Source organism: Ictidomys tridecemlineatus, chromosome 1 (assembly GCF_052094955.1).
Source record: "Ictidomys tridecemlineatus isolate mIctTri1 chromosome 1, mIctTri1.hap1, whole genome shotgun sequence".
NCBI classification, from domain to species: domain Eukaryota; kingdom Metazoa; phylum Chordata; class Mammalia; order Rodentia; family Sciuridae; genus Ictidomys; species Ictidomys tridecemlineatus.
Genome location: NC_135477.1, coordinates 241,875,723 through 241,894,579, shown reverse-complemented (window position 1 = coordinate 241,894,579; position 18,857 = coordinate 241,875,723). Strand labels below are relative to the sequence as shown.

Genomic DNA, 18,857 nt, shown 5'->3' with positions numbered 1-18,857 from the left:
GCTAAGACCCCAAATTAATATATTTGAATTAGGTCTATTTCAGAGAGTGAGAGAAGAGGATTATCAGATAATTTAACCACAAGTTGCCCCACCCTGTCTAAAGCAGTGGCTCTCGATTCTGGTTATATCTTAGAATCACCTGGGAAGCTTTTAAAAATTACTAATTTCTAAGCTCCATGTCAAAGTTATTAATTCAGAATCTCTGGGACTTGGGGTCCAGATATAGATATTTTAAAATGTCCCCAAGTGAGTAGCATATCCAACTACGGATGAAAACTATAGATACAGAGAAATTAAAGTGATGCTAAAACTATCTTTTAGATCTAAGTAATTTTGCATGTATAGAGACAGCATTTTTAGTTTGCATTAGAAAACAATGCTTTGAACAAAATATAGGGTGGAGTTAAAATAAATTGGAGAGAGGAGGATAGCTAGTTACTTCCAGAACAGATTCAGTTCTAATTAGGACTTGGTAAATTTCCTTTATAGTAGAATCTGAAAATTTGACATGCCAATGTTGGCATGTACCATAATTTCAACATAGACAGCTGAATACATTAATGTTGCAACACATTAATCCTTAATCTCTATTAAAACCAATTAATTGAATTTAATAGACTAAGGCAGATTCTTTCAGTTTGCCTTCCTTTTACTTGGAGCCAATTAAAGCATTATATAAGCAAAACTGCCCACTTTCTGTCTGTATTACACTGAGTTAAGTGTTTAAATCCCCCAAATGATGTCAAATCAAATATACTTAATCATATAGATATAGTTTATCTTCCCAATATCCAGGTTGTAGGTATTTTCAGCCTTGTTAGTCTCTTTGTTCATTTATTTCAGGGTTTTTTTTTTCCTTGAGAGGAATTGAACATATATTGAAATTAAAAAAAAAAAGATATGTCTTCAGAAAAAAAATGTATGTAATGTTTAAGACATCTTCTTCATTAACATGAAAAAGTGTTTGCATATATTAATGTATTCAACTGTCTATACTGAAATTATGGTATTTGCCAACATGTTGGCATATCAGATTTTCAGATTCTACTATAAAGTTAATTTACCAAGACCTGAATAGAACTGAATCTGTTCTGAAAGTAACTAACTGTCCTCCTCCTACTCCAGTTTATTTTAACATGCCCCCAACTCCAAAGTTTGCTTATCAGAGGCATAAATTTACACTGTGATTTTTTCAGAATATCTACTGTGATGATCAGAAGTATTACATGGAATAAACTTTTAAAAATGTGAGCAGATGCTCCCTCTCTCTCCCTCTCTCAGCTCTGAATCTCACTGCACTACCTACTGTCTCAAGCCCCATGCTCCTCTTCCCGCTCTCTCCCTTCTTTCTTTGACTTCAGCTTCTTTTCTCCCAGCCAGCTTATCCTGGCCTTCATTTCCCTGTGAACAGCCCAGATGTCCTGGTCTGTAAATCATCTGCTTTCTAGACTTCTCTTATCCTTACACTGACCTCCTTCCCCATGCCCCTGGTTCTGGATCCACTCAGCCACACCCTTGTTAAATCTTATCATTAGCCTGCTGTGCACAGCAGGTCATTTGTGATACACTGAACATCTCAAATGCCAAATCCAATCTCTTGCCCCTCAAAGTCCAAGAGTTACTTCAGTCTTAACATTCCTAAATGAAATTTATAGATCATTCCTCATTCCCACTGAAATCTGCTCTCCTTTTCCCCTTTTCATATTTGTGTGTGTGGTGTGTGTGTGTGTGTGTGTGTGTGTGTGTGTGTGTGTGTTATTGAGGTTTGAACCCAGGGCCTTGTTCATGCTAAGCAAGTGGTCTACCACTGAACTACCCCTCCACCTCTCCTCTCAGACTTTGGCCTAAATGCCTTCTGAGACATAATTGTAATTATTACAACTCTGCCTGAAATCCACAGGCAGTTATCAAGAGCCTCCTACACGAAGTCTAAGCTCCTAAACATGATAATCATGGCTCATGATTAGCTACTCCTTTCATGAGCCATGAATGAATGAATGAATAAAATCTTTAGCTTAGGACTGGTGAAGGCAAGACCTCAAATTAGAAGCTTAGTCTCTTAGGCCAATTCCACGAGTCTTTATGCCATGGCTTCTTCGGGACACCTCATAAACAGATCACCTGTGGGAAATCCATACAGAATGCACCTGCCTCCTTGCCCCCAAACAGCATCTCAATTTGCGTTTGAATTAGCTAAGAGCCAAAAGCTACAGACACAAAAGTAGGTCTTTGTCCTCCCTGGAAGGAAACAAACCACTGCAACCATAAGATGAAATCTAGCATCCAAGGAGCCTGACCTCAAATTCAATCCCTAGGGACACAGAGATCAGACTGGCCATCCAGGAGTAAGTGGTGACAGTTTGGTTGGAGACTCTGGCAAGGAGCCAAGCAGATGGGCTGCAGGCCTTCAGCCAGTGTTCTCAAGTCAGGTGCCCTAAGCAGCCCCGTCCACCAGCATGGGTCAGGGAAGGTCCCTGGTGGAGGTGACTCCTGAGAGTGGACTTGAAGATTCTGTGTAAACTGACTATCAGAAGATGGTGGATGTCCACTTAAAGAGATCCAGTGTGAGAGGCGCAGAAGGGTTAGGTTAGGCCAGTGTGTCTGGGAGCAGCCAATGGGTGCCATGGGGACTGGGATGCCACACTAAGGAGTTCAGGTACTGCCTTCATGGAAATGGAGTTCATCGGAGCTAAGCAGACGACATGGTGTTTTGAATATGACTTTGGGGGAACTACTGTGCTTCTCTAAATGAGTTCTCCCATCTTAAGTGGAAAAAATAACATGGTGCTAGTTCCCTAGGACTGCCATAGCAAATTACCACAAATAGAGGGACATGAAAGAAATGTTTTGTCTCTCCCAGTCTGGAAGCTGGAAGTCTGAAATCAAGTTGACTACAGGGCTCTTCTTCCCTCTGAAGGCTTTAGGGAAGCATCCTTCCTCAAATCTTCCTAGCTTCTGGTGGTTTCTGACAATCTTTGTCATTCCCAACTTGTAGTTACCTCACTCCAGTTTATACCTTTCTTCGTCTTTACAATAGCCATAGTCCCTCTGTGTGTCTCTGTCTCTAAATCTCTTTCTTTAAAGGACACCAGTTATTTGATTTAGAATCACCCTAATCTAATTGAGTATGACTTCCTAGTGATAATCAATTAGTACCCTGATTTGATGATATCTGCAAAGATCCTGTCTCCAAATAAGATCACATTCACAGGTACTAAGGACTCTGAAATATCTTTTTGGAGGACACAGTTTAATCTAGGACAAGTACCAACTTTGAAAAAAAAAATGTGGTGAAGAAAGCCTTATGCTACTGTTCCATTCACTAAATGGCATTTACCTGTTTTTTCCAACTAAGCATAGTTCTGACCTGTTTTCACACTTAAAAGTTTCATTGGCTGGGAATAAATCTCACCATAGAACTAGGCATCCTTCCAGTATCTCTCTTTGCTGAGGAACTTAGAAAGGATGACATTCCAGGTGGATTAGTTCATGGGGCTAGTTGCTATTTCAGTTCAATCCCTTGAGAATTGCAAAACAAAACAATGTTGACTCTTAAGCAGAGAGAGAGAGAATTCAAAGAAATTGATATAACTTATCCACTCCCCATTGTGGGGCTGTCCGATCCCCAGAGTCACATCAGAGAAGAGCTAAGCTGAAGTCATTATTCACATTTGGCAGCAGCCACAGCAGAGCCACCCCTAACTCCACAGAAGACAGAAAGACCATTCGGTTGTGGCCTTATTGCCAGTGCATGCTCTGAAAGAGAAGAGTGAAATCTAGTTCTTTGCTCCTGAGATTTCCTAATGTTTCACATGCAACAGGGAGAACTGGTTTACACCTTCACAGACCTTCCATTATATGCTTAATTCACTTTTGGTTGCACTAGGCACAGCGGACTGGGAAAACAAATTGGGTGAAATTTCCACCAGAATCCATTCAATAAGCATTGGCATAGCATGTTGAGGACATGTGCATGGCTCCTTCCCCCAACCCTTGCCTCCCAGTTGTGCAGGATAATATTGCTGGAGGAACTCAGGGAGAAAGACATGGTTAAGTGCAGTAGATAGAGAAAGGAAGAAAGAGGGATGAGAAAAGGAAAGACAGTGGAATGAGCCTGACATGACTTTCCTGTATACACATGTAAATACACAATAGTGAATCTCACCATTATGTACATCCACAAGAAATTAATTTTAAAAAATAGCTAAGGGCAAATGGCAGAAAGATCAATAGAGGAAAGAGGAAGGAGAGGTCCTGGGGTCTTAGAACAAGATATACTCCATGCTTGTATAATCATGTCAAAATGGATTCTACTGACATGCGTCACTAAAAAGAACCAATAAAAGAAAAAGAGAGAGAAAAGAAAGATGTGGATTCTATGGGGATTTTTTTTTTGTCTTTTTGTATGCCTGCCTTGATTCTTTATGTTTTAGTCTATTCTTCCTTGGTAGAGATTAAAGAAAACACTTTAAAATTAATATATCTCAGAGTCAGTTTCCCTGGCTCACTCCAAGTCAGGGAAGGTATGAAAGTCATTGGGAATATGATTTGTAAAGGTCAGCTTATTAGAGGATGCTCAAACTTGACATCAACTTATCACTGGTGAAGGGCTGGCATTTTACTTCTAACCACTCCAGGCATGTGTCTGGAATTTTTTTTTTCCTTTTCATTTGATTAGCATAATTAAGTTTTGATATTTAAAAAAAATCTCTTAGTACTTTATTTTCTTCCCTGATTGGGTCAAGCAGCACAATCTTTGTGCCTACAGGAAATTAGAGATAGTTAACCTCAGGAATCGAGCTATTTTCTGTCAGTGGGCATTAATTCTGTTTAGCTGGTAGAGAGTATGAAGTCTCCGACTAATCTCCCTTTCAGAAGATTGAGGTGACTTTAAAATTAGAAAAAAAAAATGATTCTTGAGAAGAAAAAGAATCTACCGGGGCACAATTATGTATCAAGGGCTACGGCGCATGCAGCTGTGGAAGAAAGCAGGCAGCAGAGAAGTTCAGTTGATGCTCCCATGTGCTTCATGACTTTCCGTCTGAGTGTCATGATTATTTGCAACCTGTGCTACAGGACACCCCAGGTTTCATTGCTCCCCTTCTGTAGGCAGGGCTTTTCAAAATGAAAAAGACTCAACCCTGGTGACAGACTAAAGGGAAAGATGATGGTTCAGGAGGACTGCTGGGCAGAACACTGAGAATGGATTGTGTCCACAGCATAGAAACAAAATTCATCTTGGTCCAGGAAGAACTGGTTGTTCCTCCTCTGCAGCTGGAGGGAGGGAGATCAGGATGGCTGGCTGTGGCCAAGTTTAAAGTGCACTGGAGCTGGGGTCATGGGAAGATCCAGAGGGTCTAATGATGAGTCTATGATTTCCTCCCTCCTGGGACTGGCATCTTCTCATCATTAAGCCACGTTCCTCCTGATGATGGCTGATTAACCCACTGTCCTTAAAGAACCAAGTTACACATGGAGTCGTTACATCACCTCTGGGAAACCTTGGTGGAGAGGAGGGAGTATAAGGAAGGTTTGCACTTGTGAAGACTCGCTGCTCCACCGACTCCAATTCCAAGGCATTTTTGTAGTTAGGTTTTTGGAACTGTGTTCAGTTCTGCCTTTGACCCAGGAAAAATTAGAGACCGCACTCTGTGTGTGCCTCTCTCTCTCTTCTAAACAAGGATGGTCACCTTCTGTATCCACAGATTCCATATTCATGGGATCGACCCACTTCAAATGGAGAACTTTTGGAAACAAAAGACTGTGGCTATACTGAACATACAGACTTTTTTCTTGTTATTATTCCCTAAACAATACAGTATAATAATTTTTTATATAGTATTTACACTGTATTAGATATTGTGAGTAACCTAGAGATGATTTGAAGTACATGATATGCATAGGTTTATGCAAATGCTATACCTTTTATATAAAGGACTTAGGCATCTGCAAATTTTGGTATCTACTGTCGGTATGGAGGGATGACTGTCCTTCCTTAACCATTGGCTTTATCACTGGTAAATGATTTGGTTCCTCCTCTGACCTCCGTCAGGAGAAGAAAACAAGCATTTGTCTTTGTACTCTTGCAAAGCTACACAGGCTTATGAAGAACCAAAGGGGAAAAGAAGTCAAAGGTCTGGGCAGCTCTGTGTCTCCTGCCAGTGTTATTCATCCTGACTTCTCTTCCTTCAGATGGTTGGCTGTGACTACGAGATCGATTCCAATGCCACGGAGGATCGCTGTGGTGTTTGTCTGGGAGACGGCTCTGCCTGCCAGACTGTAAGGAAGATGTTCAAGCAGAAAGAAGGATCTGGTAATAAACAAATAAATAATAGAAGTGGCAGGAGACTGGGAATAGAGGCCCCCAAAATAATTGACAGATTCCTAGGTTTTGTATATTAAAAAAAATAGCTTATAATTTTCAAAAGCATTTGAAATAGACTCTAGCCCTCAGTACAAAGGAGAAAAAGCTCCTGGGCAGTTTTAAGAGGGGTGGTTGATTGCTAAGAAAATACAGAAGACATCACAGAGACATAAAAGAGAAAAAGAGAGAGAGAGAGAGACAGACAGACAGACAGACAGACATAGAAGGGCTTGCTGTCAGCTCATGGGAACAGAGATGAGAGTGTGATCTCTGGAAACAGGCATCACAAGAGGATCAGGGCTGAAGGTCAATGGCATCAAACAGATCAAGAACTAAGGGAGAAAAGAAACCAAAACTGGTCAAGAAGAAAGCAGACACAGGCAGGTTCTGCCTGGGACAGCAGCAGAGAAGCCAGCAACAGGTCCAAAGGCAGAAGAATTGAGATACCTTTAAGGCCAAAGGAGAAGCAAAGTAGGGTTGCTTCAGCTCTCCCTCATACTCAATTGCTCCTTGTAAGCGGGTAAAGGGGATCCACTCTATGTTCCGTATGACTCTCAGAGCAACTCTTCTAACTCTTCTCCCCCACCCTTTTTTTCTCTCTTTTTTAAAACCCTTACTTCATTATTCTTTCCATGTAACTATCATTTACAAGATTTCTTCTTTTACCAGCTTTTGACCTCTGATAATCCACCCTCACCCCAAATCAGCTATGACCCTGTGCAGGTTTGCTTTCAGTGAAAATAGTTCTCATGTCCTTTGGCCCTATCAATGAACCCCAGCTTGGGTGTGGGTTTCTTGGGAGAAGGAAATAGGTTAGACTTGGTGACAACTCAGGGTTTCTTATTTGAGCTTCCCCAGATGTACCCTGAGACAAGAATTCAGGAACAAATAATTACTTGGGAAATAAGATGTCCTGGGAAATACCAGTAAGGAGTTGAGAAGTGAAAGAGGGAAAGCTGAGAAAGGATGTATCCTTGAGCTGTTGCCATTGTGTCAGAAGCCGGTGTAGAACTTGCACATCTGAGTTTTCCCATCGGAAGGGTAAATGGGTGAGAATCACCAGTCCCACCTGTCATGGTCCAGGCTGCCTGGGGTGGGGATTAGGTTGTTAAATCTCTGGATTTTGTGGAGATGTCAATGTTGGAAATAAAGAGTCCAGCAAGCTCCACAGCAGGAGAGCCTGAGGGAGAGAGGTAGTGTCTGCTACCTAGAGGCGATGCCATGAACTTACCAAGTAGGATCCCAAGAGTATCCAGTGTGTTCTTCATTTGGTGATGTGGCATCTTGCTCCCTAGTAAGCATAAATTTGTTTAAATTCTATTCCTGTATCTTAATTGTTGACTACTGAACTACTAAGTTTAAATTTTTTTAAATTATTTTTTTAAAGAGAGAGAGAGAAAGAGAGAGAGAGAGAGAGAATTTTTTAATATTTATTTTCTAGTTCTCAGCGGACACAACATCTTTGTTTGTATGTGATGCTGAGGATCGAACCCGGGCGGCATGCCTGCCAGGCAGGCCCACTACCGCTTGAGCCACATCCCCAGCCCTAAATTTTTAAATGTGATTCAGATCCTTCTCTTTTAGAATTAGCACTGAAAGATTTTATTCCCTGTTTTTGATTGATAGCTTTATTTTGGATGAGAGGTATCCTTCAGATTACTTGCTAGGGATGTAAATTTAGTAATATGTTTATGTGAATTTAATAACTTAATATGTTTTAAGCTCATGATTAAGCACCCTATGATGGCTAACATCTTTTGATCTTTGCGAAGGTGTTTTATACAAGTTTTCCATTATTTAGATGTGGCCTTATTTCCTTAAATTATAAATTTAAAAACTCACTTAAAAACATATTTCTGAGCCAGGCATGGTGGCACACACCCATAATCCCAGCGGCTCGGGAAGCTGAGGCTGGAGGATCGCAAATTCAAAGCCAGCTCAGCAATGGTGAGGCATTAGGCAATTCAGTGACACCCTTTTTCTAAATAAAATACAAAATAGGGCTGGGAATGTGGCTCAGTGGTCAAGTGCCCCTGAGTTCAATCCCATTGCCAAAAAAAAAAAAACATATTTCTGCATTTAACCTCATTTTTATTTATCCATAGAGATTCTTACTTGGGCCTCTGATATGCTGTGCTCCTAACATTATGGTAACTCCTTTGAAAATCAGAGTTGTCATCCCTGAATATTTTCCATTTAACCTTTGAGTCACTTAGAAAATTGTGAGGATTTTCCCCCCCTTTTTCCTAGTCTCTTAGGGAAGAGAAAAAGAGACAAGTAACAAAACTTGCTCCCCCACCCCGCACTCATTTGGAAGTTTCAGAGCCTCTTGCCACAGACCCACTGCTGAGTATTTGACTTCTCTGTGCCCCTTCACGCTTTCCGTTCTCCTTTACCCATTTGCTACCCACAGGGATGCTGATGGTTCTTGGCACCCAGAAAATGGTGTCAGCCTTCAACTATTTATGCCTCAACGTGTTCCTCAGATCTCTCTGACCCTGCCACCCCAGCACACTGTGGAAAATTGAATTTTTATTCTGGACTCTGCAGCATCCACTAAGGAAGTCTTGACTCCATAGACCCACAGGACATTTGCCAGATCCTACCTTTGCTCTATGCTTAGTGAGGCTATATCACCATAAAATCCTGGCTATCCCCAGCCCACTATTTAAATGACACCAAGAAGTGAGGTAAAATTTTGGGAAATGCAACTAGATTGCATTGGAATAGTTAATTAATGTGAAGTCCAAAGTAAAAAAAAAAAAAAAAAAAGGAACTTAGTTCCCCTCTTTAAAGACATCCTGTATATAATTCCCTCTTTTTGTTTACATGCTGTCTTGTATTGCTGCCTTATTTCACCTTATATTTAATTTTCTCTCTAATGCCGTTAACTGAGAGCAGAATTGTCATTTAGTCTTTGCATTACCCTTCTCAATTCCAAACTACTTGTCTGAATCTACAGTAAGTATTCAATAAGTACTCATATAAATTTAAGTTTAAAAAGACTGATTTCATATTCCTTTGGTAATAAAGGAGAAAAAAATCATTAACTATTCTACAGTTATATTAAGGGAATATCCGATAAAGAACTTTTCCTCCTTGATGTCCTGCCTACAGTCTGGCTTTGGTGTTGTTACTCCTTGGAAACACAAGCCATCCTTTTCGGTCAGGGTCCCTTCCCTACTGTGGCCCAAAGCCATAAATTGGTATCATTGCTCCTGTAACGCATGTCCAAAAATATTCTGTTGTCATCTCTCCTCTCCCAACTGTGGTTTCTGTGGTGGGTGGCAGTGGATTATTTCAAGAACTTGATGTTTTAACTCTTATATCCCTGGTCAAAAGAACATGGCCTTTGCTCTCAGGTATCTGTGACTTATGGTGGATTATTTCCAGAACAAGGATGATTTTGCAGCCAGTCACACAGGGGATTGTCATTGTTTGGACATGGCTTTGATAGTCCAGTGCTTATGCATCAGATCCTCAGAGTCTCACTATCTGTTCACGCCTGTGGCCACGAGAGAACCCAGTGTGTTTTTTTCTGGGGGAAATAAGCAACCATCGGGCAATACCAGGAATAGTGAAGCTGGAGAACAGATGGAGACTGGCACTGGGAAATCATGGGAATGCATGATAAATTTCTCAGAATAATTCAACAATCCTTCAAACCCTGCATGGCCAGATTGATCCATGGCTTCTCCTGTGTTCTTTTCCTTTAATACTTACTTTGGCTCGTAGCTCTTTTTAACAGAGTCATTTAAAAAGAAATATAAGTACCAACAATAAAAAAAGAAAGAAATATAAGTGAAAACGTCTGCAATTAAAGTGCCCTTGGTGGTCAAACACTGCTCCTCCTCCCCCTCCTCCTCCTTCTCTCAGGAGACCTTAGAAATGGAGGGTCCCTATTGTCCTGGACTATGAAGGCATGAAATATTAGGCAGATTCTTTGATTTATTTCTTATGGGTGCTCTAAGAAAAAATATGATGTGGAATTAAAATAGGCTGGCAGGCAAGTGAGCAGGTCCTATTCTAAATGACCATTGGCCTTGGAAAGTTAACCCTTGGACCTCAGCTTCTGAGGCTCCTTCTGACCCTGAGTGAGAATCTTTTTTTTAATTGTCTCTCTTCTGATAGCCTCAGGACTGATCATACCTGTGGATATCTGAGAGTTGAAATTGGGCAGAGTTTGAAGGGGAAGGTATCTGTCTCCCTGGCCTTCATGGATGTCCCAACAGAGCTTCTTTCTCTGTAGAGATTTGTTTAGTGGATTTGAGACCATGCACCTGATGGTACCATAGTTCTCTTTAATTAGTACCATACTTGAGAAACAAAGGCCTCCTTAAGTAGGCTCCCCATAATAGCTTTCATTTTCTACTGTTGGAAAAAAAAAAAGTAAATGACATCAGGCATAGTTCCATGGTTACTGTGATTAAAAGTATCCAGAAATGCAAAAACTTGGGCCCAGAATACAGTATCCTATATAGAGATATTAACAACTGCCTGATTTGTTCGTTCGTTCATTCATTTATTTATTCATTCACTCATTGATTAAGAAATGTTAATTGAGGATCTGTTGTGCACTTGGCCTGGAGGACTCTCCCCACTGCCTTCTCTGTCTTATACCATTGAAGTCACGGACCCAAGACTCTGCTCTGAAACTTGACCCTTAGGCAGGAATTAAATAAGGAACCTTGTTCAGAAAGAAGTTGATGGACATTAGGCTTGGTTTTTCCAAGAACGCAGTGGGCTTATTTCTCAGATCTGTAACCTTTATCCTGATCTATCATGGCCGTATTTTTGGCCTAGACATGGACCCTTTGTAGCCCAGTTTCCTCAGTCTTGGTTTGTTTCCTGCTCCTTACACCCCTGGATTCTGTGTTACTTACCTGCTTTGGTGTTAGATATCAGCTAGCTCTTTCCTGACATGTTTTGGCATCTTGGACTTCTTAAAACCACCACTGTGGCATGCTTCTCTGGTCTTAGTGAGCTTCTCTGGACTTTGCTCTTGCTGGGTCCTGTGATCACTAAGCTAAGCTGGTCTTGTTCACACCGCTTTGCTAGTTATGGAAAACCAGGGACCCATTATCTGAGTTCCTGGGAACTCTCATATGGCTAACTAGACTACTTAACTCAGTGCCCTAACTACCAGCCTCAACTTCTACCTCCTTACTCTGATCATAACCAGAATGAGCTCAGACTTTCATCTCAAAACCTTTTTATGTCACTAGAGTAGTTACCATGCAAAACTCATCTTTAATAATATGGATATAAACAAAATCACCAATGTATTTAGCAGATTTGTTGCACATAATAGAGTCATAACTCTCTTGGCATGATACTTAATTCAATTTCCTCTTTCTGAAACAACATACATATCATTCATTTTCATAGTTAAGAATATTAAAGAAAAAAAATAGGAGCAAGGGATATGGCCCCATGGTAGAGCACTTTCTTAGCATGTAGAACACCGTGGGTTCAATCACAGCACTACAAAAGTAATAGTAATAGTAATCTGCAATTTAGAAAACAGAAAAAGAACAGAGAAAATCCCTGTTCTATAGAATCTGCAGCTTTAGAAAAGGAAATGCTTGGAATGGAGTAAAAGTAACAGTGGCCTGGAATTACAAGTGTACTTGACCACCTAGGTACCCACCTATTAATGATTCTGTGTGTTTATGTGCTTGGTTCTTCTGGTGATGGCTACCTAGGCTCTGCACTAATCTGCTGGTTGGAAGATAAAATGCACATAGTTAAGAACTAACAACATTCACAGGTTTTGTTACAGCCACCTGCCTAATCCCATAATGTTACATGAGGTTTCCTGGGAAACATGCTACAGAACAGACTCTTGTAGGGCAAGGTGTCTGCATCCCTGGCCTTCTAAACTCTGAGGAAGTAGAACCCACCACTGCATAGGCAGGAGGAGGAGCTGTGGCAGGAGCGTGGAAGGTCTGCACAGGACTGGCCAGTGGGAAGAGGAAGAAATTATATGCTTCAAGACTCAAAGTAGCTCCTGTACTATACCATGAGGTTCAATGTGTTTGCTGTTAATTTCAGAGAGAAGAGAGACCACTCCTTGATTTTATGTGGGTGACTAAAATGAGAGGGTCAGTGCTAGAGAGACGAGTTCCCTGGCAACATACAAATTTGCCTGGCATGGGAGAACCCAGTGCTAGGAGCTAAAACATGAATCCAAGTTTAGGGGATGAGGTCTGGATTAAGGCAGTGCATATAGAAAGGATGAGCATCACATAAGACAACATTCCAGAAAGAATCCAGGTTCATAATGATAAGAGGGGACATAGCTGTCGTAAAGCCAAAATGGAGTCTGTTCTGCTGCATGTTTCCTAGAAAACCTCAAGTTGGAATGGGTGGGAGGAGAGGGAGAATGCTTGGACACTCTGCTTGAGAATTTTCTTATCAAGAGGACTAAAGACTCTCCGTGGTTTAGGGCTATAATCCTTTGTTCTAGAAGCATTTAGGACAGGAAGCTGCCTTAGTATCTGTTCCTTCTCTTATCTTTCCCTTCCACTGGTTTCTCGCAAGACAGTTATATTTGCTCACCATGTGTAACAGGATTCTCTTACCCTGATAAACCTCTTTTGAAATAATTGATTCTAAAACTCTAAGTCAAGGGCAAGTCAATCCAACTTCTTTTTATTGCTGTTGTTTTATTTTGCTTCTTTTTAATTTTTTTAATTAGTTATACATGAGAGCAGAATGCATTTATGCACTTTGTTATACATAGATGAGATATAATTTCTCATTTTTCTGAGTGTACATGTTGCAGAATCATATTGGTCATGCAGTCACATATATATATAAAGTAATAATGTCTGTTTCATTCTACTATCTTTCCTATCCCCACATCTCCTCCCCTCCCCTCCCATGACTTCCCTCTACCTAATCTAAGGTAACACTGTTCTTCCCCTAGTGTTTTCCCTCTCTCTCCAATACTGGCAGAAGTGGCTAATGTTTCAAAGTAGAGAAGATGCAAGAAAATTGATTTTGCTTGATTAATATGTTCATCATTCTTAACTCTTTTGAATTATTTTTACCAATCCTTCTTCTATCTAAAATCTATGCAGATACAGCACTGATATTTGCTGAATGCTTTATTTTAGTAGAAAAAATCAATCTGCCCACGATAAATATTTCCAACTTTAAAATTCTCTAAATGGAAGAATAAAAAGTAAACTGTTTTTATAATTTTTCTCCATCTCTTCCTTCTACCCATTTTTCTATATTTTTATCGATACATTATACTTGTACATAATGATGGGTTTCATTGTTACATATTTGTATATGCACGCAATATAACAATATACTTTGGTCAATATCATTCCCCTCATTTTTAAAGCAAGGAACAAAGTAGGAGGTATAATATTTAAAGTGATTTGATTTCCCTGCATGAGTTCTGCTATGAGAAGGCATTCAACACCCTGTGAGAAGATGGTTACAGATAGCAACACCCCAAAGGCAGTTTTAAAAATTGCATTAGCTTCAATTACATGTGATAAATATCTTCCCCAAGGTAGTTTTGCATCAGTCATTTTAATCAGCTGTTTTAGGCAAGTGTGTGGGAGCCAAATGAAACTTAATTGAATACTACAAGACTCATACTTTTGTTCCTCTGGATGAGAGCTTGCAATTTGAAAAATAAAACTGAGGTTATGTCCTATATCCAGTTTCTGAGCAAATCATTACTGCTGAACAGGCCAGTGTTTGACTCCCAGGACTCATACTACTTTCATATCTGAGGGAGAAGAGTAATCAAGCACTTTCTGATGACTGAGATGAAGGTCTTACTTCTCAGGCTGAAAAACCCTGTGTATGTGAAAATGAAAGGAAGATTGATAGCATAGAGGAAGGGGATCAGAGAAAGGGAGGAGGGTAGGTAATTGGAAAATACTGGAGAATGAAATCCACTAAATTATGCTATTTCCTTGTATGAATAAAACACAATGAATCACATATATACACACTAATTAAAATAACAGCAAAAATAATAACAATAATAGAAGGAAGAGCAGAAGAGAAAGCAGATTGGGGGAGAGGAGGACAGAGAATGGGAAGGTATTGCAGAGGTGGTGCAATAGGTGCATGTATGATTATGGAATAATGGATCCCACTATTATATAATTATAATATTAAATAATTATACATATAACATATGTATAATTATAATGCACCAATTAAAAAAGACTAGTTATATCTATGGGGAAATTAATGGGATGATCAGAGCCTTAAAACCACATTTTGTTTGAAAAAGTTAAAGAAACAAACAATAGTCAGCTCAGAAGAGAATAAGATTGTTGAACACTACAGTGAAGAGAGCCCTCAAATGGCATCATTCAGTTCCCTGCTTTGTGAAGACAACGTTCAGAGGAGTCCAGTGAATGACTGAGAGTCACAGAGCTAATTCATGATGTAGAGACTAGAAGACAAGTCTTCTGGCTCCAGTGCCCCAGGGGACCTTTCATATAACCTTCTCTAAGTCCAGTTTCTTTCGATTCTGTGAAGTGATGTCTCTCAGGCTAAATCACACTGAAGCATGACGTGCTTGGCGTAGAGCCTGCAATGGAGGACACTGCTGTGCGAATTCCTTCTTCACCAGCGCGCCTCCCACCATGACAACCAGTAAGCGAGGAGAAGACTGTGGTTTGAGCTGTTCGTCATCTCTACGTTGATATCCACATATGCTTTTTCAGGAGGCTGGATAAGAACACATGAAAATAAACTACAAATTCCTATTTTAGAAAGACATTAGGTGGAAGGGGAGGGGCTTTCTAATGAATGGGATTGTCCAACAGCAAAGGCTGTACCCAGAACTAAGTTTCTCATCAGGGCATGTATTCAAACAAGCCAGGTGGCAATCAAGGCAAGATTTCCTCCAGAATTTGCTTAATGAATAGAAGCCAGGATTAAATTTCTTGTAAGACACTTTTTTTTTTAACTTGCTGCCAATAGGGAGGGGCAGAACTATGTATCCAATGCTATGTTTAGGAAGACTCATCTGACAATGTGTAAACAGTTTTGTGAGAAGAGGTGAAATAAATGCACAAAACTGTTTACACATTGAGTTGCAAAGCTCCTGAAAATTCTGCTCCTGGCCAAGCTCTTTAAAATTCTCAGTAACTGGTGCTTCTGCCAATCCCAGTGGACACCCTGCAAGGGTACAAGAGAATGGGGACACAGAGAGGAGGATAAACAAAGGGTCAGAAACAGACTGTGTCCAGCCAGGAAGCTAGCGCGTCTTTTTAACTATTATCTCTTTATTGCTCAGGTTATGTTGACATCGGGCTCATTCCCAAAGGAGCGAGGGACATAAGGGTGATGGAAATCAAAGCAGCAGGAAACTTCCTGGCCATCAGAAGTGAAGACCCAGAAAAATACTATCTGAATGGAGGATTTATTATCCAGTGGAATGGAAACTATAAGCTGGCAGGGACGGTCTTTCAGTATGACCGGAAAGGAGACCTGGAGAAACTGCTGGCCCCTGGCCCCACCAATGAGTCAGTGTGGATCCAGGTAATGCAGAGGGGAAGGGAACTGCAGACATGGATGCAGTGTAGCCTCTTTTCCTTTTTCAGGTATTTGCTGGGGCATATGAAGTAAGAATCATTAAAACTTCTTCTAGCAAAGAAGAGAGAGGGGAGCAATATATTTGTGGGTCTCATCCTTTATTGCTTAGGAATTGCTAAAACTCCCATAATAAAATGCCAGTGGCTCTCAAATCCCCCATTAGGAAGTCTGAGTTGTTTCCAGGCTGGTTTACTTGAGGGTAATTATTCGTCAGATATGTAACAGAGCTTGCAGCCTATTGTCAGTGTGACATGAGTCTCCAGGTAGCTTCCCAGCAGTGGGGAAGAAGGTACATGCTGGCAGACACTTGTCCTCAGGCAGAGGGTTTGCCTTTGTGAATTTCTAGGAGGATGGAGGTGTTAGGATGCAGTATGTGCTCTTCAGAGGCACAAGGACTTGTCGTTCATTTTGGTGTTGAACTATAGAAAAGAAAAAGGCATGACTGTACTGGTAGAGGCAAGGCAGACTGGGAACAGCAGATACTCCAGCCAGTCAATCTAGCCACATTCAAAAGTTAGAGGTCAGGGTTGGCAGCTGTGGTCCATGAATGTCAGCAGACTTTATTTCTGACCTGGTCAGGAGGGAAAAAAGATGTACATATGGGAATCTCAACCCCAGGGAGCAAATAATTCACCACCTGTGAGTTTAAGGTGAATCTATTTCAAATGTGCTGTAGGATGGCCTATAGGACAAGGAAGTGAAGGGACGATCCCAAGAGCAGCACACATTAGCTAAAACCCATGACATTCTTATCCCAGAATTACTATGCATTAAAGGAACTAACCAGCTGAGAGTTAGGACAGAGCATCAAAAGACAACAGCAAGGGCGTGATAACAGTTAACATTTATTTAGTGCTAATCTTGTGTCATGTTCTAATAACTTTACGTGTATTTACTCATTTAGCCCTCATCATAACCCCATTAGTAAGTACTATTATTACTTAGTACATGAGGGAACTAAGGCACTTACCTGTATTCACGAAGTTGATAATTATATAAGACACAAATGACCTATCAACTGGTTGTTGGAAAGGACACTCCCTGACATTCTCTCAGAGTAATGTCCATGTGATTGGACATGCCCATTAATTTACACAAATGGAAATCCAACCAAAAAATAATGGAATGGAGACTATATAGATATGGACAGAGGTAGAGGGAGGTATGAAAGTAGAGGTACAGACACAAATATGGACCTAGATATAGGTCCATTTAATAGTATCTGTTTCAGTGTGTATTCTCTCTACTACTTTCAGATGATGGACCTTTGTGTAGAGTTTTGACCTGACTGTGGTTTGCAGTCTAAAGTCATGACATCATGTTTTGTCATCCCTTTCTTGCCTTTTAGCTCCTATTCCAGGTGACTAACCCAGGCATCAAGTATGAGTACACAATCCGGAAAGATGGCCTTGACAACGACGTGGAGCAACTGGTGTACTTCTGGCAGTTTGGCCGTTGGACAGAGTGCAGTGTGACATGCGGGACAGGTGAGGGACAGCTACTGTCACTAGGAATCCTACCCACCTTCCTAGAGTGGTCCTTAGAAGCACCTTAGCCAGTGGTTTGTACTACATGTGCACGGATCTGCAGGGTGCCAACATGTGTCCAGGAGCCCTGTGGGCAGTGACAGTGTAGAGATGAGACTTAAAGGCAGAGGCGCTTCAGCTCACATCTTATTGGTTGGCCTTAGTCACTTGGACATCATCTACCTGAAAAGGGAGGTTGTGAGAGATGAAGCAGCACAGGTTGTTTGGGGAGCATAGCTGTCCACCATGGTGCCAGACGAACTCTCCAGGGCCTGTGAAGGCAGATTCAGGACCTGTGGGTTCTTGGGGCTTTCCTTCATTTAAAGGGCTCTAATAATAGCACCATGTGTGGAGTCTCCATTTCTTTTCTCTTTTTTGGATCATGTCCAAGTTGATTCTAAAACTTTTTGCCTCCAGCCTATTACTACTGCCTATAAAACTAGGGCAGCTACAGAGTGAGGAGCCAGAATCTGGGACCCAGCAAAGGGAATAAAAAGTGAAGGAGTGAATGGGTCAGGAGGCCAGGCTGCCTCTCCATGGGCTGCCCTCTCACATTCTCAGACTCTGCCGGATCCTTCACTGGCCTCACCACTCCAAGAGATATTGTAGAAGGAGGTCTCCCAACGACTGTTGGGTCATGCACCTTCAACATTATTTTCCTGATTCATCACAGAAAACCAAGGTCAGCTTTTAGAAAACACAAGGATGAAGACCTCATTTTACAAAGTATGAGGTTTGAAAATGCTAAACCTCTGGAAATGGGTTGGGGACAAGGGTGTTATCTGTGGCTGCAGCCATAAGTGGTGTTGGTGGGAGAGTCCATCCTGTGATTTCCCCTGGTGTGTTAGCATTTCCAAATGTACTGACCTCCTGTCCCACCCTCATTGCCCAGGGTGATGGGAGGGGTTCCAGAGAAGCAAAGGTCATTTAAGCAGAAAATAAGTGGATGAAAGAAACTTCCCCAGAGGAGCAGTTGTGAGGAAAACGAAGTCACTGTGAATGTAGTTACCAGCACTTTTTCAATTTATGATCCTCTTTGTTCTTGTCTTTCAATGAAGTTCAAGTTGAAGCTTTAAGTTTAAATCATTTGTCCCAGCCCATCACGGAGTAAAACTTAACCAATACTAACGGGGCAGGGACTCCCAAAACAGGAGACCATCCTCCACCCCTCCACCCTCTTCTATTTGAAGACAGGATGAGCCCTTTGATTCATGTGCAATATTTCCAGACACTAGGAAAGAGATAAGTGGCTGGGTTTTGCAATGATGATAGTGTTTTAATCAGCTTTTTTGTCACTCTGACTAAAAGACCTGACCAGAACAATTAGAGGAGGAAAAATTTATTTGGAGCTCCTGGTTTCACAGGTCTAGTCCACAGCTGGCTGA

The 18,857-nt window shown here is 41.0% G+C and overlaps 1 protein-coding gene across 3 annotated transcripts in view; it reads left to right on the top strand.

Moving 5' to 3' along the window:
- Adamts12 (ADAM metallopeptidase with thrombospondin type 1 motif 12) overlaps positions 1 to 18,857 on the top strand; it is a 334,703-nt gene that overhangs the window by 209,812 nt on the left and 106,034 nt on the right. For all 3 annotated transcript variants that reach the window (XM_078017184.1, XM_078017196.1, XM_078017188.1), the window contains exons 14-16: positions 6,193 to 6,313; positions 15,648 to 15,892; positions 17,295 to 17,433. In XM_078017184.1, the coding sequence (XP_077873310.1) occupies positions 6,193 to 6,313; positions 15,648 to 15,892; positions 17,295 to 17,433 (505 nt within the window). The remainder of the gene's footprint in view (positions 1 to 6,192; positions 6,314 to 15,647; positions 15,893 to 17,294; positions 17,434 to 18,857) is intronic.